This window comes from Rhea pennata, chromosome 10 (assembly GCF_028389875.1).
Source record: "Rhea pennata isolate bPtePen1 chromosome 10, bPtePen1.pri, whole genome shotgun sequence".
NCBI lineage: Eukaryota > Metazoa > Chordata > Aves > Rheiformes > Rheidae > Rhea > Rhea pennata.
Window position 1 is genome coordinate 2,906,497 of NC_084672.1, and position 25,387 is coordinate 2,931,883.

Genomic DNA, 25,387 nt, shown 5'->3' on the forward strand with positions numbered 1-25,387 from the left:
GGTGATTTCTGGAGTAGCATGCTTAGACGGTAGCCTCCATAGAAGATTCTGTTGATCCGATGGCTGATATGCTGAAATGAATTGTCTTTATTCTCGAAAAAACTCCCTGCCCATGCTTTAGGACTGGGGCAATGTTTTAAGCTAGCAATCTTAGGAAGGGCTATGGTGATTGACTGTCATGAATACTGTGTTTATAATAGAAGATATATTTCAAGTTTCCGAACAAGTATTGATTTTTTTTATTGTGGCTTTTAATACCAAAAGCTTTCATACATTTAAAAATAATTATTGAATGCTATCTTTGCTGTGATTTAACACAAATATAATTCCAGCAGTAGGCATTGATTTTCAATATTGTCAAATGGCTTTCTGTCTTGCAATTTAGAATAAGTTATAAAACAGCATATCGAAGAGGACTAAGAACTATGTATCGGCGAAGATCTCAGTGCTGCCCTGGATATTATGAAAGTGGAGACTACTGTATACGTATGTACAAAGCTTTGATTCAGATGTGACAGTTAAAAGTGTTTATTTGGAGGAGATGTAGACAAATTAAAGATGCATCACAATAGTAATATTAAGAGCTGATTTTCAGAGCTGCTCAGCACCTGAAAGGTCCTACTAATTTCAGTCAGAATTGCAGATACAGAACATTTAATCTATATGCCTTTCAAGCACATAAGTAAAATTTCACTGAAACAACTAGGGAGAGTGTTTCTTGAATCAGACCTTACCCTGAAGAGTAATTTATCTAAGTATGCAGGAATTGGGGGAACTAAGAACACTCTCAGAACTGAACTTTTCCATAGTTTAGTAAGAAACATAAAGTTTCTGCCTCTTTGAAAGTGTGATTGCTTTTTAACCTAATTTTATTCTACTCCAGATAAGAACAGTTTAAATATCATTATGTTTCATATGATTCCTATCAATAATTTTGCTCTTTTTAAAGCTTCACAAATGTCTGAAGAGCTGTGTCCTAATCGCACTGTGTAAGCAAATAAAAAGCTCTGGAGTGTGTTGGGGCTACGAAAAGCAAAACAGAATGTTCAACAAAACCTGAGAGCGTTGTTAATTAAAAATGTCCTGTACTCTAAAATAAATGTTTTTCATCATGGCAGTTTTGTAAGTTTTCTGAGTAAGGATGCATTTGCTACACTATGCTTAAAAGGAATGGAAGCTGGGGATCTCTTGTCTACATTTTGTTAGAGTGGGATTATGACACAAGAAAAACAAGTTTTTCATCAGTATCAGGATCCAAATTTTATCGATAGATTTAGAATGCCATAGAATAATTTAAATGTGAAAATGATACTGTTATCTAGCTAACTTTAAATATCTTGACACAGTACTTTAAGGCTCTATCTGTCTACCTCTGTTGGTGCTTGTATTTGAGTATCTGTATTGTACTTGTAATATTTGCGCACTTTGAAAACATGAATGAACCTTAGTCTCATTTTAAATAGCCTTTGTGCTACAGAGTTCCCATAAAGAGGCTTTGGAGTTTGCAAAGTTGGCCAGCCCTTTCAGATAAGGAATTAGAATTAGCCTTAATTCACAGAGAGAGGAACAATTTGAACTTTCAAAGTGCACTGTGTGACTCAAGTCCAGAAAAACATTTAACAGAACCCCCTGTCTTCACTGAAATCATCCCTATGCTGAAGTAGGTACTTAACTTTAAATTTCGGAAGTGTCAACATCACTTCAGTGGCTGTGGCACATAATATTATTACCAACTTGAACTTTGTGGCTTAAAGTCCTGTCTGGCATAGAGCATACTTATTTTCACTTTGCTCTCTGCAATGTATTGATTTTCTTTTTAATTGCCATACTGGTAGCAACAACAAAAGAATTTTTCAGACTCTGTGATTCTCTGAGAAGGCAGAAGTTCTTGCTTTATACAGGATATTAACATTTATTATAAAGAGCTTTTTTCTTAGTATTATTCCTTAGCATTACCTAGCACATTTTGTCTTTATATTATGGAGAAAGAACAGTATACACCACAGACCAAAGGTTTGCTAATGCAGAACAATCAGCATATATCTGATCAGAACAGGAGTTTCATGTTTAACTGGTGTAGATGATACTTCTAATCTCTCTGTGGGTTACATGTGCAAGAGTCAGGTCCTTGTATTTCATTATCTGCATGATCATAAATGCAAAGTGAATACCTCAAGAACATTTTCCATGTATCCTCTTCCTGGGAGGTCTGAGCAGTGAATGCAGCCAAGAGGGAAATGGTGTAAAGTAAATAGCTCTACATCATGATTGATAGTAGTGTACTTGATCTTATTGTTTTGGTACTACAAGTAGCCTCATTCTTTAAAAATACAGCAAAACAAACAAACAGCCTCTGGCCCTGCAACAAACAATTTGGAGGCACAACAGTATTTAGATAATGCAATCCCTCCTTTTCCCATTTCATCTTTTTGTATGTAACATATCAAGCCCTGGTCCCATTACTTGTGTATTTTTTTGAAGATATGTTCCTTCTCTAACAAGCAACTTCTCTCATTAATCATTCTTTACTGAATTCCATTTTCATTCCTTGTGGCCCTTCCCTGCTTTTATCTCTTTCCCCAGCTCCCCTTTCTCAATTCCTTCTTTTCTTTAAAATGATGTTTTCTGCTGATATGTAGTACGATAGTCCTGTAGTCCTGTCCCACATTTCTCTAGACATGTTTAGTGCTTGTTCCTATAATGGCAAATGCTACAAGAGAAAAGGCAGGAGACACCATCAGAATCATTCCACTTGTCTATGCTGTTGCAGAGTGGCATGGGTTGGAGATGAGAGTCCTTCCTCTGAGCCCCACAGGCATCAGAGGAAGGACGCTCCAGCCCTGCAGAGCAGGTTCTCCTCACTCAGCCAGCCCTTTACCATCTATTCCATTAGCAATCATGGGAGCCACTACAACATGGGGAGGAGAGAATACATCCCGCAGTGAGTCTGATGATCAAAAGTAAGTTTGATTAAAAAACAGTGTAGATTAAAGGCTAATTGGTTCTTCTTTCATTAATAGCAGTCTTTATTTCTTGCAAAAGTTAAATAGCTTTATAATTAACAGTGACATGTTTAGACTAGTGAAGGATGAGTTTAAATCTCGATTAATGACTCTTGGATTTTAAAGCAGGAGTGAAGGCTTTCTGCTACTGTTTTCATCTTTTCCCTTTTTACTTACTATCTTCTTAACAGCATGTCAGATATATGAGGTTTTTTAAATTTGTCCTCCTGTTGGGACTTCCCAAATGGATTAGTAGTAACAAAATCTACCCTATTTTGTTCTAAAAGATCAGGTTAACCCAGCACCTTTTATTCTGTCAATTCACCTCTTGTGTCTTCTCCACACTTTTCGTGTCTCCTTATGCTACTGCCCCCTCAAATGTGGAAGTTAGAGACTAGATCAAATAATTTTTAATTTTTAATTGGTAAATTATAAATCTGCCCAATACATTGGTACTTAGGCTAAAGAGTTTTGAGGTATGAAACTGTCTTCTTTGTGCTGATAAAGGACTTAGAATATTTTCCAGTGGTATATAATATTCAAAATAAAGCAAAATAAATGAACTTAAAAAATTCTGCAAATATACATCTGCATTTTTCTTCCATTGATGTCTTAGAAATGGTTGCTACTGTCCTGATAGTTCTGTAAAATGATTCTCCCCTTTCTGAATGTGTTTATACGTGACATAACTTTTCACTGAGCTCTCCCTGAAAGCAAACAGCATACTCTTGGTAGTAAATCAGAGCAGCTGTGATTTACTATACTTTATTTGCTAAGGTAAGCTTTTGGCAAAGCAAATGCATAAACTGCAGATTTTTTTTTTTTTAATAATAACAGAGTTCAACCACCCTTCAAGGTTTTCATAAGGATATTTTAAAATTATCCTGCCTAGATTAGTATCTGTGGTAGATAAAACATCTCTGAATACTTCTTTGCTACTTAAAAAGTACGTGGCTTTTTTTGTGGATTTGCCCTTTGAGTAGATGCTAATTGAATATTTCCCTTTAAAAATACATCAGGTGGAAAGAGCCCCTATATACTAAATGGATATATTTTTGTCTGAAAGACCAGTGCTTTTTTCAGTCTGTCCATTTTAATCCTATTCTTGCTGTACAGATAAAAGAGAAGTTTATTCTAGGTAACAAAGGGTCAGAGACCAAAGCATCAGAAAAAGGAAGACGGGACAGCAAACAGCATCTAATTATATCTGAATCTTTGACAGAAAAAAACAACCCTGAAAAAAGTAACACAAATCTGGGAATTCACCTTTTCTTCATAGATTGAGAGTATTTTAAACAGTACTATTTTTTGCTCTCATGCCATACATTTTCTTTCTAACGTATAAATCTATGCAGTGTGACAGGATTTAATAGTGACAGGATTAGTGATTTAACAATCTTATTTGGTGCCATTTATCTGTCACATTTATCTGAAACCTGGCAAAATTCGGTTTTGTTGTAAATTGACCATTTCATGGTTCTTTCTTTTCGTGGTCAAGATAGTATTGATCTCAGAATGTTTCTCAACATTCAGCTTTCCACATAAAAATTGCTGCAACCATGATGAGGGCTCCTTTGTTTCTTTGACAGCTCTTTTTATAGAGAAATTCTTGGTCTCATTGGCTGGATCTCAATCTGTCACCTACAGTGGTAGTTCACTGAGGCCAGAATTTAGGGACATTATTATATTTGCCTGTGGTTATTTGCTCTTCCTGTCAAAGAGCTCACGTCTGACACCTTTCAGGCACATTAAAAAAGAAATGTGGAATGTTATTTTAGTAGTTAACGTAGTGAAATTATGCAAATTTGGGAGCTGATTTCTATCAGGGTTTTAAATAATGTTCCATAAATGGTGTAATCCTTAATGGACTTGCAAACTTCATAGTACAAAGCATGTTTTTATATTTCAGTAATATGCAAATTCATGCCTCAGGATTGCATTCAGATTTGTAAGGTTGCACGTCTTTGAAAAGGCTCCTTTACTGGGGCCATACGGCTAAATTGCTAAACATCTGTACTATAGAAGTAACAATTTGAAAGCTTCCTGCCATCTGTATGAATTACAATACTGCAATGTGTATGTTGCAACAACACACCAACACCACAGTCAAGTGCACTTATGATGAAAAGAAAGATAATAGCTTACGTGATCAGTGCAAAAGTTGTATACTTTTAGAAAATGTTGAATCAGCAGTTTAAGCATCCTGAATATTCATAATGTTTGCTCATTTGTCAGATTTGTTGATCATCTTAACTTTATTAGGCAGTAGCTCATTAACATTTTAGAAGAAATGTTGTTCCCCACTTCTCACCTTGTTTTTAAATTTCTCTTGGCCAGCATTCCTGTAACCTGAAAATATATTGTTTGAAACCTGCTGGACTTAGGAAATATATTTTTCTTATCTTTATAGACACACATTACAGCTGGTGCTGGTGCTTTTTGTAAGAGCCTTACTGTTACATTATTCAAGTACAGCATTCTGTACATCAATAATGCAACATAAATTAAGGGAAATGATAAAGCAGTACATAGATACTTTGTATCAGGGGACATTCTCTCCCTATTTCTTTTTCTGATCTGAGATATATGAACACAGGAAAATGGTGTGGAAGGCCATTCTGTGTAAGGGGCTATTAATTGTAGAACTGAAGTGACAGTGGGTGACACTTAGAAATTCCTCTTTTTTATGTGCATTTAAGATGATTCCGTATATTTTTTCCACCAAGTAATGTAGGGAAAATTACTTGGGCCCTGTGTCCCCCATAGGAGGGGAAACTTTCATTGGAACTAAGAAATTCTAATTCTAATAGTAGAAATAGTAATAGTAGTCTTACTGATACGTGGTGACTGGAAGGAATCCCTGCTCTTTATTAAATGAGCAGGTGGGTTGATGAGAAAGAGCAGAAGCACCATGCAGCAGAACTGATTATCTGCCACAATTTCTACTGTGTAGCTGAGTGTAACCTGAGGGCCATATGTCAATGTCTGGTATACCATATTACAGAATGTAGTTCTGCTCTGGAAGTTAATAGTTTAACCCAGACTGCATTCAGGCTTTGCCGTAATCTCAGTGTTTCTCACTTAGCTGCTATAAAATTTCACGTAAGTTCTCCTATGTCAACTGGACCCTTCTAGGTTATAGTCATTGACAAAAATTCAAAAAGATACAGAAGAACTACTGTGCATCCTATTTAATTTGCTTCAGATCCCTCAGATGCTCGCTCTGTGAGCTAAGGAAGTTCTCGGTTGTACTGCTGAAGTTAGTCTACTCTATTTTTCATTGCACTCATAGAGTAGTTCACAGCCTTGCAACCAGCAGAAGCCTTCGCTTATTCATTTTGAGCACCTTGGGAGGCAGGTATATTTGGACAGGAAGAGAGGGCACCAACTTTGAGTGGGTCAGTTCATCCTGTGGCAGAGATAAAGACACTGGGAAACTATTTAGGCTAAAGACATCTCTTTGATGGGAAGGTGCAAAAATCAATTCTCATCTCCTATAGATCATTTATTTGCAGTCAGCTTCTGAATGCTGATGGATTTACAGTGATGTTAGTGGGGAGTAGTAATGGAATAAGGGAAGGACTTACAGAAAAATAGGCAGTAGAGGGAGAAGCAGCAAAATGTTCATGCAGGGGAATGAGGACACCATGAAAACAGAAGGTATACTGAAGCTTTATTATGTCTCAAGGGGCTTAATAAATATTAGAGGAAAATTATGCTGATGTTACTGGTAGTCAGAAAAAGATCTAGACTGTTGCTCCATAGATCGGCAGTAAGAAGGCTTTTCTGGCTGCTCTGGGCAATCCCAGTTTGGTCAGTATAAAAGCATGCTGGGAATGTGGACACAGCAATGGGTCCTGGATCCAGGAGTACTCACTAGTGTTCATGTTAATGTCCCAGACACCTGGAAACTTCAGCAGGCTCAGAAACAAGGTGCAGGAATCATGGATGTGAATTTGTTATTGAATTCAAAGAAATAGTTGTATAAAATTTAGTCCATTAATTTATCCAATTTTAGCAAAGGCAGGTTGGTCCCTAACCGCTATAATTCAGTGCAGGTTCACTGTGTTTGGTGGACATCCTCAGTTACTTCATCCTCATAAAACTTATTTAATATCTCTGGTTCCTGTCCTTCTTCTATTATTTTAATGCATCCCAATGTTGTTATGGCAGTTTGCCTGGATCTTGAATGATGTGGAGGGCATCAGTGCTAATGTATAGTAATTATGTTAAGCTAAATGGCATGGTCCCTCCTGTGATGGTGATATCCGTTCACTTGCATGGACCTATAAAAACAAGATACATGAGTGAAATCCTTTTCAGCACATGTACACACAGGACTTTTGCCCTTTAGCATCTTCTGGAGTTGTGTGCCTTCAGAATATTTTTCCCTCCAAAAGAATTTGAAGTTCGTTGAGAGTCTGGACGTGTGGGGAGCTGGGTTAACTTTTTGAAATCAGTAAGGTCAGAAAACAGAAGGATATGTGAAACGAAACATGTTTAAAATTAAAAATGATTTCTTGACCACTCCTTTACATCCTTCTCCCATTTAATAGATTTATTTCTCTTTTGTTCTGAAAAAGTTTTAAAGCCTAGTAAAAAAGAAGGTGGGAAAGAGAGAGAAAAAAGAAGAATAACCTAAATCAAGATGGCCTTTAAAAAGGGCTCCTGGTAGACATACAAAATCTGAGCTAGCACCTTTTTCACTTCCTTCTGTTCTATTTTCCTCTGGATGTTATCCTGCCCTGCCCAGTCACAGGATAGTGTCAGACAGCAGCTCTAACCATCAACGAAGCTATCACTTGTAGGGGATAATTCTCAGGCAGAATCCTTGTTGACTGAATAATTAGAGCTACTATAACTTGTGCCAGATCTAAGCTCCACTTGCCCCTTGTCCCTCATGTCTAGTCTTGTAAGGTTGAAACCATAAATAAAAATGAATTGATGCAATTACAAGCATGTCTGAAGTGCATACAATAGAATAGTAGCCTAGTATAGCCATGCTATAGCTGATAAAACATAGAACCATAGAATCAGTAAGATTGGAAGGGACCTCTGGAGATCATCTAGTCCAACCTCCTTACTCAGCAGGATCACCTAGAGCATGGTAGACAGGGTTGCCTGTCCCCAGGCGGGCCTTGACTATCTCCAGAGAAGGAGACTCCACAGCCTCTCTGGGCAGCCTGTTCCAGTGCTCCGTCACTCTCACAGTGAAGAAATTCCCCTGCACGGTCAGGCGGAACTTCCTGTGCTTCAATTTCTGCCCACTGCCTCTTGTCCTGTCACACGGGACAACTGAAAAGAGTTTGTCCCCGTCCCCTTGACACCCTCCCTTCAGGTACTTGTACACATTGATAAGATCCCCCCTCAGTCTTCTCTCCCGTACTCATCAATAGGGTCCTCATGAAATCTCTTTATGCTTTTTTGGTCTTTGCATCTCTTATCTTTAACAGGGACAGGGGACTACTTTGAAAACTGATATGAACCAATCTTTTCAATTATTTAACTAATTTAAGAACCTGCAAGAGGCTGGGGTAGTGCTGGCGGCTGTCTGGGCTGGGTCTGTGGGCCTTGCTGATGCTGCTCTCTGTTCTCTCAGCCATCTATAGCAACAGCCATGGATGCCTGGAGTATGTAAAACTGTGCAGGCGGAGGGAGATGTCTGATTTCTTGGGCACATGTACTTATAGATCAACTACTCCCTATCTCCTTTGTCAAAGGAGTGAGAGTAGCTTGAAACCTTTCAGATTGAATTTGGCCCATGTGTTGCATATTAGACTTAGGGGCACTCCTTTGTGCTTTCTTCTGTAGAAAACATGTAAATATCTTTCATGTGACCTTTTGAAATATGTGCACCTGAAATGATTACTTCCTCTTACCAATCCTCCTAAATACCATTGACATTTTTAGTAAGAATACCAGATAAGCCTGCTACATGAAACATTATAACATACATCAGTGCTGTTTTCTCGTATCCTGGCTAATACACAGGAGTGGATTTATAAAGTGGGAGTTGTAGTTCCCCTAACTCCCCCATTAACTTTTCTTTCTGTGGAATGTACTCCATGTCTCATGGTAGGAAAAATATCATTTCAAAGACATCCCATCACTTTTGCAGCTGCATTGCAAAAAAAGGTTAGCTACTGAAAAAAAAGTTAGCTACTATGTAGTTTAATGCAAATAGATAGTGCTCTTTTATAAACAAGTCTTCACAATATGTAGAAAGAAATCACATGTGGTAAAATAAAAAAATACCAGTGACTCTGAGGCACAAATTGTTTAGAGCCAAAGTGTAAAAAGTATTAAGGTGCCAGCTGTGCGGAAGATCACTAGGTGACTTTAGAAAATAAGTAAATAACTTTTTTCCTATTCAACCCATATTTTGCATGAGTAACATGACTTTCAGAGATGTTGAACACTCTAGCTTCCACTAGCTTATCTGGGAATTATGTATATACACTATTTCTAAGTAGCATTAAACACTGCAACAGTAAGAAGTGTCAGCTGTTGCTATCAAAGCAACAACTGAATTGTAGACTGAGTTGTAGTTTCATTTGGATGTACTAATTCTTAATGCAGCTTCATATAGCTTAACATCTTCCTGAGATATTCACAACAGCTGCTTTAGTGAAGCAGGTGATAGTGAAGCAAAACAGCAGGAATTCTGCATGGGCCAAAAAGAGAGACCACCACAGTGCAAAATGGCTAGTGAGAATGGGCTCAAGATGCCTAAAGTGCACACAGATGGCAATTTTAAATTTGCAATAGAACCAACTAGCAAATTAGTGTTCATTTCTGGTTCCCTAGTTGTTCTCAGTGAAAGAAGAGGAGGATGATGTCTGACAAATTGACAAACATCTGTTAATGTGTCATAATCCAGTGCAGTGTAATAGTATTGATCAGACTCAAAAAGTTAATCAAGAGACAGACAGTAATCTTTTAACCAAGAACCCACCGTGGCTACTTGCTCTAGAAACAGATATTCTTCTTTGACTGTTTACATAGACATTGCTTTTCTCTTTCTTTTAGAGGATGATAACGTTCCACTTTATATTTGTATATTTTATTGTTGCACATGCTTTTCACTTTAATGTATGTTTCTTAAGGCTCCCCAAGGAAATTTTTCCTGAAAATTCAGTGCATTACAGATTTGATCATAAGGTAGTTTTTGAATAATTTATCTTAAGCTCAGTATTTTTATCATAGATATTCATTTTTTCAAACTTCACTTTCTCTAATACAGCAAGTTGAGCAACATTTTTAATCTATTTAATCCCAAAGCTTTCCTTCTATTAATCAAGATTTTTCTTTTCTGAATACTATGATTTACTTGTATTACTGTAATGCCCGGAAGTCCATTTGCGAATTCAAATACCACTAAAAGATAGTCTGTACTTGAAAGAGCTTGCATTTTAAGTATATAGGTTGAGTCAAACAGACTCTTTCTACTAAAGAAATAAGAAACTACACACAAAATGTTTTATAAGTATTCTTTAAAAGATATTAAATCTGATATTCATTCAACAAAGGCAAGTGCAAAGTCCTGCACCTAGGGAAAAATAACCCTAGGCACCAGTACAAGCTGGGGGCTGACCTGCTGGAGAACAGCTCTGCAGAGAAGGACCTGGGAGTGCTGGTGGATGACAAGCTGACCATGAGCCAGCAACATGGCCTTGTGGCCAGGAAGGCCAATGATCTTCTGGGGTGCGTTAGGAAGAGTGTTGCCAGCAGGTGGAGGGAGGTGATCCTGCCCCTCTCCTCAGCCCTGGTGAGGCTTCATCTGGAGTACTGTGTCCAGTTCTGGGCTCCCCACTACAAGAGAGACATGGAGCTACTGGAGAGAGTCCAGCGGAAGGCTACAAAGATGATCAGAGGGCTGGAGCACCTGCCCTGTGAGGAACGGCTGCGAGAGCTGGGCCTCTTCAGCCTGGGGAAGAGAAGCCTGAGGGGGGATCTTATCAATGTGTACAAGTACCTGAAGGGAGGGTGTCAAGGGGACGGGGACAAACTCTTTCCGTTGTCCCGTGTAACCAGACAAGAGGCAGTGGGCAGAAATTGAAGCACAGGAAGTTCTGCCTGAACGTGCAGGGGAATTTCTTCCCTGTGAGAGTGACGGAGCACTGGAACAGGCTGCCCAGAGAGGTTGTGGAGTCTCCTTCTCTGGAGATATTCAAGGCCTGCCTGGATGCAACCCTGTCTACCATGCTCTAGGTGATCCTGCTGAGCAGGGAGGTTGGACTAGATGATCTCCAGAGGTCCCTTCCAACCTTACTGATTCTATGATTCTACGATTTCAGTTACAACAACACAGTACTTACTTAAAATAGCTCTGCTGAAGCAAATACTCACTGGTATGTAGTTCAAGACCTAGTACCTCTCCATCTATATTCAGAAGTGTCAGTTTCCAGAGAATTCTACAACTTAAATGGAATTCCTTTTAAACTCATCATTAAAATGGTCCATAATGATTATTTTTTGCCCTCAGTTCTGCATTATATTTTTGTTTATGCAAATACTACCTAATATTTACGTTATAGTAAAGGGCAGGCATCCTGAGAGGCATTCAGTAGCTTCTGACAGTTTAGTTACAAGTTTTTATTTCCAAATCCTTTCTTCTATTTTCAGGCAACAATATGAATCACAAGAATTAAAGAATATATTCTACCATGTCTCATTAGCAGGATGTTTCTCTAGACAATTAGTCATTACTGAGAAATAGGGCTTGATCCCGAAATCAACTGACCTCCTGCAGTCAAGAGTTAGTGACAGAAATTTTAAATTAGTGGCTTGAGATTAGAATCAGCCCTGCAATTATACAATAATTTATTTCTTAGGTCTTTTTTGCAGTTCTTTACAATAAGTAACTCTGAAACACAGGTGATCCATTACTATAGTTCTTCTGAGAAGTGAGGATATTGTCTGCATTTAAATATTCCATTCTCAGTAATGTTAGTGTAGCTCATACATTAACATGATCTTCAAACAGACTATATTTCTATCCTTGATTTCATCAGGGTGACCTTCATTTGCAGCATGTAGCTTGATCTGAAATGAAATCTGAAAGGCATTGGTCCTCTAGGGCCCTTGCCATATAATAGCCTGGCCTCAATGACAGATTTGCCTTTAGAAATTTGTCCATATTCATCCTATTTTGGTGAGAAACAAAGAAAAGGATTTTTGTTAGATTGGCTGGATAAAATTTGGAATAAGAATGAAGAGATATCTTCTTTGAAAAATCAGTACTTTATCCGATGTGCTACAGGACTAAAAGTCATCTAGGGGAATCAGAGTAATTTAGTTTTATTTGGTGTTGTATTGCACAGCAAAGATGGCCAGAACTATCATGCAGTCCAGACATCTTGATCTGTCTATTTTTGATCTTTTAGAAACAACATTTTTTATACACCCATCCTCACTTATATACACAGTATATATTCTTTGCCTATGAAAATCAATCTACAGTGGAGCTGTGTCATTTACTGACAGAAAATGGAATTTTCTTGGTGTAAGACCTGTAATTCAGGCAAGTCAGTATTCAGAGCTATGGACATGTGGCCATGCTACCAAAAATAAATATTTCACAGGAGCTGGAATGTGGCAGATTTTGTACACAAAGACATTCACTTAATGTTCTGAGGGAATAACCTGTTACAAAATATGCAAATGCTATAATTTTTAGGTGAATTCCAGAAAACAAGGCTAGGTGGCTTCATTACTGAATTAGACTATTTAGGCCTAAGGCCTGCTCATGTCTTTCTCACTGTGTTTGCTATCACACCTGAGAATCCAGCCCTTTGCAACTGATGTTATAAATACTTTTTGGATAATAGCTCATTTACTTTGACACCGTCCTCTATGCTTCTCTCATCACTGTCTAAATCAAACAGACACTCAGCCAATGTTGGAAACCCTCGTTCTTGGTCTCTTTGAGTGATACTGCTGTAGTAAGGAAACTGAAGTAACTACATTTTGAAGCAAGGCAATAGAAAATTATACTCAACTAGGAATGTTATTTATTTCTGGCTTATCATTCTTAGTTAATTTCTAACTTTGTATTTCTCAATTAGGAACTCACTTGCCATTCCAACACATCTCCAAGGAGAGCTCAGCTTGTGAATGAAGCTGCCTGTAGCTATGACTAGTGCTGTTGGAGAATGGTCATCTTTCAGCAGTCTGCCACTATCTGCCATCATGGGTAGTTTGGAAGATCAAATTATGTTTGTTCTTCTTCCATTAGATTTGGCTGTTTCTCCATATGGTAGGAAAGATGAAAGACCTAGAGATCTTAGTTAGGTACCAGCTTCTCTCGTATTCCCATGCAGGGAATTCTCTGGCAACAAAGGCAGAGAATTTTTGTCCCCTAAGGCAACAAAAAGAATTCCCCTAAAGTCAAGAGCAGGAGGACTGGAGAGTTCTTCCATTGGTTTTAACACTGGAGGGAAAGCTACTTCTTCCCTCTCGTGTTCTCAGTAAAAACCGGACCTGTGCTGGCAAATCAATTTTTGACTGCAGTGAGTTTTGATGGACTAAGATCTGCTAGATCACACCTGGGAATGTAAAGAGTGAGAGAGTGCACTTAAGAGTAGATGTTAATATTTCTGCATTGCTTAGGAAAAGACAGTAGCTGTCTTACTAAACAGGCAATATAAAGTGCAATTGTAACAACCTTGCACTAAGTCTGCTAGTGGAATGAATCAAATTCCAGGAGAAAATTAACTTATGAAAATGTGTTTCCTACAAATTGTTTGAAAGAGTTGATCAATTGACTGAAAAGGAAGGGGGATAGAGAAGGGGAGAAGGAGAGGAAAAGTTTTTCTGGGTCATAGATTGTGCTCTGCTGATTCAGCATCTCTCTTAACCTCATTAACAATTTGAACTAGTGGTAATGATTGTTTTGAACCCTGCAGTGAGGCAATGGAAAATCATTTACCAGAAAATGTTAAATGCTGAAAATAATCCTACAGAATAACATTGTATTAGATAATTGATTAGCAGAATTGATTTCAGCGTAAGTCTTTTGCTTCAATATGGTAGAAAGGAATGATTATTTCAAGTTGAAGCAATGGCAGAAAATGTATAGAATCAGTTGCTGCCCTTAAACAATCAACAGTTCCCAATATTTAACTGATTTTCAAAGAGTTCTCTATGAGCTCAGAGTCACCTGCTGTAACTTGTCAGGGAGGAAGACAGAACCTTGGAAATGGTAGGTTTGTTGCAAGTGTAACTTGCCTTAGAGTGGCCAGGATTTCATCTGAAGCTAGAATTTCTCTCTTCACCCCACAGAGCAAGTGCAGGGGTTTGTACATCCTGGTTCTCATGGAACATTTGGGTTGCAAAAGGCATCCCTGTGGGGACTGCCATATGACCTTGATCTGAAGACTTTCCTTTACATTTATTTGGTGTTAGTGATGATTCATTGAAATTGGGCATTAGATAGAGGTATTTTGTCTTCATTGCAGAATTTGCCTAGGTTTTTAACCTTAAATCCCCCATGTCTGCACAGAAATCTTCTTACCTGAGCTCAGTTGTGATTTAGATTTCACCTACAGACCCAGGGATTAGTGTTGCTTTTGCCCAGCCTCATAACCTGTTCACTTTGCAGTGCAAATGCACTTGACTGCTCAGTGTCCTGCAGTGTCTTCCCACAGTTCCTTCTTTGTGCTGGGAAGCACTGCAAAGCTCTTCTGTTATTCATGCAGCCGAAGTTACAAAGCAGTTCAACTTACTGACCCCAGTTCTGCTCTTCTGACCTTTGCTGCTACAAGGAGGCTGCTTTTCAGCTCTTGTTCAGACATGTTTCAAGTACTATCTCCCATTTCTTCTCTACAAGAGCAGATGAAGGCAGTGAGGCATCAAAATAACACAAAGAACTTATTTCAGATCTGTTCAATGTGTGACACCCATTGACCTCTCTTTTTGCAGTGCTCTAAACTTTTCCTCTTTTTCTGTCAATGGCACTATTTTTACAGTCATTGCTGCTGCACCATTCCTTTCTCAAGGGAATGCTGTTCCTGCTCAGCTGTTCCTAAGACCCAACCAGACCACAATTCAAAAGGTGCTCAACAGATCTTGCTCTTCTTATGGCAAATAGAAAAAGTGGCAGGCTTCTCTCTATTCTCACCTTTCCCTGACACAGTCTGCCTTCCTAACCACTCCCCAGGGTAAAGCCTACAGCAGGTAATATGTTGCAACATGGACTAAACTGGATTCTCATCAGTGCCAGATCCTCCAGCAATCAGTAAACTATGAGCATCTCCCCTCTGAGGGTTCTGAGAGTCTGAAGCAGTGAAGTCTGGCTTGAATGATATCAGGAGCTGTATAGTAGCCCATGTCATCCGTCTGAGACACTCTATCCATGACAAGAACGTGGGTGTCCCTGAGTTTATCTTCTCATTAGTCATCCAAGTCCCAGATTGCCATTTATGTGGTAATAGAAATCTGAACTGAAACTAATGTAGGTTTTATGGTTATTAACAAATCTTCACCTCCTAACAGATTCATATAAAGATTTTCAGATGTTTTGTCAATGATGACAGTGATATATGTCAGATTCTTCTCCTGGGAGAGGACAAAATCCTCAAAATGTATGTCCTCAATTCTCTTATTTTAGACTTTCACAAGTCATTTCTGGCACAGCCTACTCCGTAAGCTTTGGCAGGATATCAAGATTGAAGATAACACATCCTAACTGCTATCTTGAATAGATCAATATCTCACTAAGACAGAGAGTCAGAAACTCCACTGCCCTAGCCAACAAGAAGGACCACTGATTCTGATCTGACTGCATGGACACATCGTCTCTAATTGCAGATCTGCCAGAAAATGTAATAGTATGACAGCTCCAGGAAAAGGAGTTGATCTTGTGACCCATTGCTCTTACACGATCTGTGTCAATCTCATTTTTCCTTTGTTCACATTGATCTCCTTGTTTTCATATCTGTTAATATTTCCACTGAATACCACGAGGGAGATGAAAAATAAGGGTTTTTATAAACTGAAACAATAAATTCCTCAAAATCTATGCAAGCTTTGAGATCTCTGCCTCTCTTAAGGCTGCTAAACCCTGCATTAAAGTGCTGTCCAAGGTGGTAGACTAACTTATGAATCCTGAATAATCACCACAGAAACAAGTATTAATTGATGCAAAGAACTATTATCCTACTTCAGTGAAAAAAATGTCCAAGAAGCCAACTAATGAGCATGATTCCTGGCTGACACTCAATGATTTAGAGAATGAATCTTTTTTTCTTCCAATATGCAATACTCTAAAAATAAGGAAAAACTACCTGGATGCATTAGCTAAAGTCATCTTTCTTTTACTATCAAATTTCGCTTTCCTGAACACATTCTAAGAGAAGCTAGCCAAAAGCTGACTACAGGCTTATCTAATGAAGCTAATATCCTAGACTTAGCACAGCCTGGAGTCAATCCAGTACACTAAAATGACACCACCAGAGTGGCTCTGAATGAATATATTTGTAATGGATAAGGGGCAAGCATCTTTTTTTCATCTTCTTGGACCTCTCTACATTATCTGGAACCACTGACCATAAAGTAACTGCTACATCACCTCCTAAAACTATTCTTTCCCTTAAAAGTGGCACCGAGGAATGGGAAAGTGTGATAAAATGGCCCAAATTGTTTCAAGGGACACCTACTAAATAGTGAAGGAAAACATGACTTCGCCCATCAGATTTCTTCTTGTGGAGTTCAACAATGATAAAGCGTGAGATGGTTAGATGACCTGAAATCAGATACCAGCTATACGTAGATAAAATGCAGCTATACCTTTGGTTCACAGCAAACAAACAAAATTGGTCAGAATTTATGTGAGATCAGTGTAACCTAAGCTTCAGGGGGGGCAGAGAAAAAGAGGATATGCTGAAGAACTTGCAGTCATGGAGCAGTGTCCTTCAGCCACATGTGCAGTCACAATAGGCTAGTTCATTCTCTGTAGTCCAGGAGAATGCTTGAATTTCTCTCTGCTAGTACCATCTGTACCTTCAACTAGTAATGTTTTCTGTTATGTCCGGTTTTCTTTGAGAGTCTCTCCCATTCTGGCACACTATAACATAGCTCCAGTTATTTATGCTTTCTATCACCTTCTGGCTAGACTACAGTATTGGACTATATTCCCTGGGCAAAAAGCCTGCAGAGCCTAGGAAACTCCAACTAGTAGAGAGCACTCCAGCATGTCTCCTCAGTGACACACACTGCTACAAGAGCAGTGCATGCAGCCTGCTTTCTGCTTTCTACCCTGGGTTCCTTGAAAATTTGTAATTTTACTTGTATTTGTTTTGAAGATACTTTGCTTGTCTGGCAAAACAAATCCTACAAGCTAAAGAAGGAGGGAGATGGGGTTTTGTTGGATTGCTGGTTGTGAACTCCTCTAGATTCAAAGGATCACTATAAATGTTACCACATTCCATTGCAAGCACAAGTCACATTATTTTGACTCTGCTTTTGGTGATATAAATACAAAAGTTATATTTTTGGACAAGCTAGTGAAACCTTCCCAAGCTAAAACACTACATATTCTTCCCCTAGAATGAAACTCTTCTCTAAATGCTCTTTCACTCCTGAAAAGAGGCTAAGAAGGCAATTTGTGGCAGGTGTTAGTTACATTGCTTAAGGGGGTACTAGAAATCAATGTGTTGGTAAAGTAGTGATAAGCAGGGTATAATGATGTGTGTAAAATAGGGTTGTACAGTGCGATTAAACCCTGCAGAATCATAGTTTGAATTCACACACAAAGGAATGCAGCATCAAGGAAAACAAAGTCGCTTTGGGCTTCACTGAGAATTGGCCACATATGTTAAAAAAAGCACTGTTTGTAATTATAAAGTGAGTAAGTGGTAATCATCAAGTGAATTGTTATAAAACCTTTTTGTTGACTTTATTCCATAATAAGGAACAGTTGTTGTGTGACCTTGAATATGGTGAAATAATTCATGCTAATCACATTGCTACAAAGTTGGCATTTTGGCAAGGCTTTGATGTAGGTCATTTTATTATCAGACTGAATCAAAATACAAACTGATCTTAAACTCATGCCAAGAATGCTAATAATAAACTGATCAATGAGGTGCCGGATTGTTTAAGAGAATTGGTCAGGGGAAAATGCAGACATAAAAAGTCTAGAATTCCAAAGGTTGAACTGCTTGGGCTATTATGCTGGGAGGAATTATATTACTTGCATTAATGCAAGTTTTTTTTACTCCAGGGGCCTTCGGCTGTGTGTTGAACAGGACAGTGTCAGAAAGGATATACTTATCTTTATTTTTCTTGACCTTTATGTGCAAGTAATTTTTATAGTTCCATTAACTAGTAAGATCATTTGCAAGCCACTGTACAAAGTATATTATGAAGAATGCCTTGGGGACCATTGTATCCTATTATGTTCAATGTTAATAGAATGAAAAATTAATTTAAACTCTAAAGATTAGAGCAAGACAAGACTTCCCTTTTATATGGGGAAATATGAAATTGTATTTGCCATAGTAAAGCTTCAGAGTGGTACCCTAATCTGTCCTTTATATGGATCTTTATAGACCTGATTCAAATCAGATAATGGAAGGAGTCTGATTATTTGCCTCCTAGAGTAAAATGGCTTCTATTAAATTAGCTTCCCTTTTAGAAAAAGGGATTTCTGTGACCCCTTATATGTGGTTAATCTGATGTAATTTCATAGCTTTAAATGACTATATTCTAGTGAGCTCATAACTGCTTCTTTAGCAAGTTAATCAACTAGAGATGAGAGTACCCACAGTTCCAGGAAGTGTTTTTAAGTTTCTTGACTATTTAATTGCTCACTAAAGATCGTCACCTTCAACTGTGAGGAATTTCAGAATGCCAAAACCAAAGATGCAAATTTTTATAGTACTTTTTGTAATTTGTATGTCACTAGTTGATTTAGAATGAGGAATATGCTCTTGAGTCTAGCGTAGGGCTACGAAGATGATCAGAAGGCTGGAGCATCTGCCTTATAAGGAACGGCTGCAAGAGCTGGGCCTCTTCAGCCTGGGGAAGAGAAGACTGAGAGGGGATCTCATCAATGTGTACAAGTACCTGAAGGGAGGGTGTCAAGGGGATGGAGACAAAGTCTTTTCCATTGTCCCATGGGACAGGACAAGAGGCAATGGGCAGAAATTGAAGCACAGGAAGTTCCACCTGAACGTGCGGGGGAATTTCTTCACTGTGAGAGTGACGGAGCCCTGGCACAGGTTGCCCAGAGAGGTTGTGGAGTCTTCTTCTCTGGAGATATTCAAGGCCCACCTGGATGCAACTGTGTCTACCATGATCTAGGTGACCCTGCTGAGCAGGGAGGTTGGACTAGATGATCTCCAGAGGTCCCTTCCAACCTTACTGATTCTATGGTTCTGTGATATAAGTCTTATACAACACTCTTCCCAAGGGACTGGAACACTATTAAAGAAGTCAACACTTCTGTCTATAAGTAATTATCTTAATCAATCATCATTATTTCATATTTATGTTACATAGTTAAGGTGTGATATGATTGTTTGTCTAAATCAACTAAATTTGGACCAAGAATGAGCAGGAGCTTTGTTATTTGGAAGAGAAAAGAGATAGTCCACCAACAACCTTCTTGCCCACAAATTATGCCTCAAGAGTATGGTCTGGTTAAAAGGATAAAAATATGTTGCACATTTTGCATATAAAAGAATGATCTATTATTGTAAATGGCCATACAGGGAACAGAAAAATCTCAGTTTCAATTTCCCTAACTCTAATAAAATTAATATGTAGGAGTTACACCAGTGAGATGAGAATCATATTCTTATGTAAATCTCTACAGAGAATAGTTTTCAAAGTACATTATCCCAGCATATTGTCCATCTTTTATCACACTGTACTTTAATATCTACCTATAGCTTTATAGTTATTCCGAATTTGGACTTCTCCTTGTCATAGATGACCAACATTTTTTAAATGATTATATGAGGCTTATATTTTCTTATGAAAAAAGTCTCATTTTTCTAATATTTTATCTTGAATTTAATGTTACATCTGTAGACGAGGATACCTTGCTGTTGTCAGAAACCATAACTCAAGTGAAATAAATGCACAAAAGATTAGGAAAATTGGAGGCTAGAGAATTAGCTATTAATATTTCATGTCCTCTGCAATACTGTATAAACACAAGATAAGAAATAAGAATAAATTGCAGTTTTGACATACAGAAAGCCTAGAAAGGGAATGACTAATCTAGAAAGATTTTGTCATTGTTATAAGGAGGCAACATTCTAATTACTGATCATGTGTAATATGATCAGGAAAGAACAGGAAGATTTGTCCCACGGTTAAGATTACAAAAAGATCACTTGTGATTTGAAGTTGGATTTAAATATATTGTGAAGAGGTTTCTGGGTTTGTTCTCTGGTGACCAAAAGACAGAATAGGTGGAGAAATGTTTGCATTGACCTTGATGCCAGCCTGAGCGTAGATTCAAGATGTGACTCAGTGTGGTAGTCCAAACAGAGTGTCAGATACAGAGCCCAGTGTTCAAATGCACAAGAGTGGGAAGTTAAAGGTTTGCAACAACTGTTTCATATGCAGGTGCAGTGGTCAGTAACTTTAGGATGGTTACTTGATGGATGGTTTAAAATAAATTAGGTAGTTCAGCCTGGTTTTCAATAAAGCAACACAAAAATACTTTCCAAATCAGCCTTGTAGACTTTGTTTAAGACAGGAATGGATTCATCCTTGACTTGGAATAAATCTTTTGTAGTGTAGCTTCAGATGGTTCTGGGATGAGCAAACACCATACTTGTGATTCCCATCTGATGTAAAAATAGAGAATATAAAAACCTGGGAACCTTTTTAATATAATGATCTCATTGCTGCTATATCACATTCATTATTACCTTAAACATGATAGTCTAGATGAAAATTAAATGCTTGAAATTAATTAGGCAGGTTAAATCACAGACACTTTGAGTTTTTAGCAATGCCCTAAAAGGTAGTAAGCAGTAAGGTTCAATACTTACAGTACTTATTCAGCGTTATCCAAGCTTGTTTACATGTGATGGGTGTTCCAATATACACGGGAAGGTAGATCTGACACCAAAGCAGCACAGGAAAAGAAATGCCTTAAAATCATGACCTATTCTTACTTAGGAAGAAGAAAAGCAGATTCTTCCATGTGTATCTCTAGTCAACTGGCAAGTGAGACAGAAAAAACAGCCAGTTTTTTATATTTTGAAACTACAGGACATTGAGCTGTCATTAATCTGGACAAATAAGATACAGAGCACTGGTTTTGGAAAACTTGATGACCTTGAAAAGACTAGGCTGCATTTACAGCTACAGTATCATGTAATAAGACTATTTCTTTTCCTTGAGCCGTTTTATTAACAAATCTGTTTTACATCTTAATACACTTTTACAACTGAGCTCCTTTTTCTCTTACGAACTGTAACAACTTGAGTGCAATAGAAGAAGCTAGTATTCTTTAATTATGATAATCATAACTGTCAGTTTGGTAAAAATTTTATTATGAAGCAAAACTGCTAACCAAAGTGGTTTCTAGCATTAGTTTTTCATTACAAAGAGCTGAACTGACAAATGAGTTTATTGCTATCAAGAGACCTATAGTTTATTTTGGTCACTTAGTATTAATTAAATCTTGCAAGTAATTCTTTTTGTTTTGTTTGTTTTGTTTAATTTTTTTAAGCAAAATATTGCTCTCCAAGGCATAGCTTAGTGTATGTTTACCTAGCACTTAATATATTTACAGTGTTGTGTATTGTTTCTTCTCAACAGCACTTTGCACAGAGGAATGCGTGCATGGAAGATGCGTTTCTCCTGACACTTGTCATTGTGAACCAGGGTGGGGCGGTACTGATTGCTCCAGTGGTGAGTAAAGATTACAAAAATATAGTAAAGATACATGCTGCTGTTAAAATAGAAAGCCAGGAACAAATCAGTGCCCTCTGAACTTGGATGCTTTAAATGGAAAATGAGACTTGGCAGTTGATTATTTTGCAACCATTAATCTGTGACATTACCCCTTTGCTACTGATAAAGTGATAATGACTTCCATCTTTTTGCTTGTTTTATTAAAGAAATGTTAAATGCAGTAGAGGATGTTCTCAATGCTTTCTGCCCTGTTATTGGAATGTTAATATAGACAAAATAGCTGTAATATGAAATTGTTATCTCTAACTTTGCCACATTTGTCGCTAAATATGTTGGTGGTAAGCATACCTTCTAGACAGAATCCTTGTCCTGTTGAAAGATATTGCCTCTTCACGAAGCCCAGATTCCGCCTTCTGACTTGAACTTCACGCCCTGGATTGTCCAGACTGCAGAGGTTGGGGTAATGGTGGAGGTGGAATTTAGGGTCACTGTGAAATTAATTTGCGCTAGAGGCTATCAGTTCTTTCAGCTGGAGATGTGTATGTCAAACTCTGTTAATTCATAAAGATAAGGTTAAGTCTGTGTGATTAGTTTGCGCTAAAGAGCTGATATTATTTCCACTATAAACATCAGAGATGTTATGCAATGTAGGCCCAATCCATTACTGACACAACAGAAACGAGCTTGTTAAATTAAATCTATTTGTGCATCAGGTGAGTAAATAAAGCTGCATCCAGAAAGATGCTGTGAGTCATTTACTAAATGAACATTTAATTTTGCTTTTAGTTCCTCCCTCTCTCCCAGGGTGATTGGGATTTTGAAAAAGAGATGTTATGAGGCAGAAATATAACAGAAAGGGTAAATATAGAGGGAGACACTGGAAATATTGACAGTCTTGAAGAGAGTAGGAGTTAAGTATGACTTGAGGTGAATAGCTCCAGAAACTGAGGTCAATATGGTGGAATTTGTTCCGGAAAGTTATTGGTGTTCATCTGAAGCTTTGCTGGTGTCTCCCCAGTTACATCCAAAACTGTTGTAGTAGAGAGAGGAAGGAGGATGGAAAGAAAGGCTATGCTTTGGGCTTTGAAGCAGCGTTTTGGGATTACCTGGCAGGTAGACAAGGGAAAAAATTGGGCAGCATAAGATAATAAATATCTGTCTATCAAGATTTTTTAAAATCATGGATAAAAATTTTACCTGCAATTGTAAAATATTGTCTAGAATCTCAAGAACTCATTTTATCATTTCGTTATTTTTAGCAACTAGCATGTTTAACCTAACAGCCAGTGAGTATTTTTACTCTGCATATCCATTTGGATATGTTAAAAAATGAGAAAATAAGAAAATGCTGTGATAGCATAGACGTGCACACATTTATACACACATGCATACACATATGCTGTAATAAGTACTCTGTGTAATAATGAAGAGTAAGGGATGTCACTGCACAGATGGGCCTTATGGACCAAAACTGCCCAGTGACTCTTACAAAATTGCACTAATCTTGCAAGTGAAGACAAAAGAAAAGAAGGTTTTTCCTGTATTGAATATTTAGCTTTTTAAAGTAATTAGGAATATTAAAGCACAGACAATGATTGAGATAGAAACATTATTCACAACTTTTATTTCCGTGCTGGGCAGCAATCCAGTATATTTCATTTATGAGGTTTCAGCAGTGGGAAGAGAAGCGTTAGCCAATTCCTAAATTAAATATGCCCTGTTAACTTTTATAAATGATAGCCCAGGATTAGCTTCAAAATTTAAGCTTTCATTTTATTAGTATAATTAGTGTGTTCACTGGACTACAGTGCCCATTGTCTTTCATTCCATTTGTTATATGCTGAGCAACAAGCATGCTTGTCCTAAGGTCTGCTCTGACAAGCACTTACCACTCTCAAGTGTAATAAGCATGCTTATGAGTGTGAGTGGCCTTACAGAAGTTCGTTTTTACTGCATCAGAAAGAGGTACTCCCCTTTATGTTTGACACTAGAAATTTGGATGACTGGCCTCTTCGTTATTACAAGACTTTGTTTGAATGAAGAGGTATAGAATAGATATAGTTTGAATACAATATATTTGTTACTCAGAGTATTTCTAAAAGAAAAGCTAGGAGCCTTTTCCCAGCGGAGGCTGATCAGCGTTTTCAGACACATTGATAATCCACAAGTTGACTCATGTCTTATTGTTATCCAGTAGCAATATGGAAAACAGCACTCACTTTTACTGGACTTTACATACACTTTACCTACAGCTGTGGGCTCTATGAAAGCCACCTGCTCCCTGTGGGACCTTGGTATATGGACCTTTGTACCAGTGACTTTATAGATAAAGTCATAGGCATGTTGCTTTTGATGTTGGCTCTTTGAAACTATTTTAATAGGAAAGGGATTGCTAGCCAAAATGCTCTTTACATTTAGAAAATCTCACAGGTGCTGTAACTGTTTCCTGAATGATCTCTCCTGAGAACGATTTTGAGTGCTGGAACCTACTTGGTACTGGGGGTCATCTACTTTCTTTTATTTTGAAAAGATCTAGGAGACTCACTCCCTTCACTCTATGGAGATGGTATTTCAACACTCTGCAGACCAGATCATTATAGCTTTCTAAAAACCACGTGGTTCGATGGGTGAAATTCAACCCTGAGCAGAGTTCCAGCACAAGGTCCAGCTGTCACTTAAAAACCAGAAGTCAGGCCCAAATGTTGGGGTTTTTTTTGGTGCACAACAAAAACTGACTATGCCAGGAAAGGGTAGGAATTCTGACATTGAGCACAGATTTCCTACAGAGGGGCAAGATTCTGATGTTAAATCTAGTTCCCCAGTATTACCATTCTCCCTCAGTTAGAACATATTCAGTTAAATGTTTTGAACAGTTACAGCTACAGCCTGTAGTCATCCAGACAATTTAAGCATCTTTCTCAGGCTTTGTTTCATGCTTTCATAAAACTCAGCCTGTAAGACAGCAATCACAAAACTTGCTGTTCTTTTCAGCTTCCCAGTGACTGATCATACTACATGTTAGGGTTCATCTGTTGTCAAGGTTAAAATAACTTCAGATGAATTGCTAAACAATTATTAAAAAAACTCTGTGCCATATTCAGCTCTGCATGCCTCTATACCTGTGTTTTACTGCATGCTGTTGTACATCTGTTGATGCCTGCAGGCCTCGCCTTGATTTCATGCTATAAAGCTGCAATATATTAAGACTTGATTACCATAACAATAAAAAGAGAAGTAATGAGGTATTAACTAAAGAAGTTGTGGAATAGAATGTTTTTCAAGGTTTTGATGATGGTAAAAAATGTTTCCCATCATTAAAAAGAAAACTCTTTCAAAAAAACAATCTTTGTCCCTTCCCTTTTAAAGTTTTTTTTAAGTCATGCCCATTTTGTCCACGCAATCTGCACTGTTTTTTTTTTTTTTTTAATACAAAGGAAAATGGCAAATGCTCCATGTGAACTTACCTGCTCACCTGTCCAATTATTTCAAAGCAATTAACTTCA

The 25,387-nt window shown here is 37.9% G+C and overlaps 1 protein-coding gene across 2 annotated transcripts in view; it reads left to right on the forward strand.

Moving 5' to 3' along the window:
- Positions 1-410: 410 nt before the first annotated feature.
- The window catches only part of MEGF11 (multiple EGF like domains 11), a 196,848-nt gene continuing 171,871 nt past the window's right edge, over positions 411-25,387 (forward strand). For both annotated transcript variants that reach the window (XM_062583487.1, XM_062583488.1), the window contains exons 1-2: positions 411-486; positions 21,789-21,881. In XM_062583487.1, the coding sequence (XP_062439471.1) occupies positions 426-486; positions 21,789-21,881 (154 nt within the window). In that variant the 5' untranslated portion in view covers positions 411-425. The remainder of the gene's footprint in view (positions 487-21,788; positions 21,882-25,387) is intronic.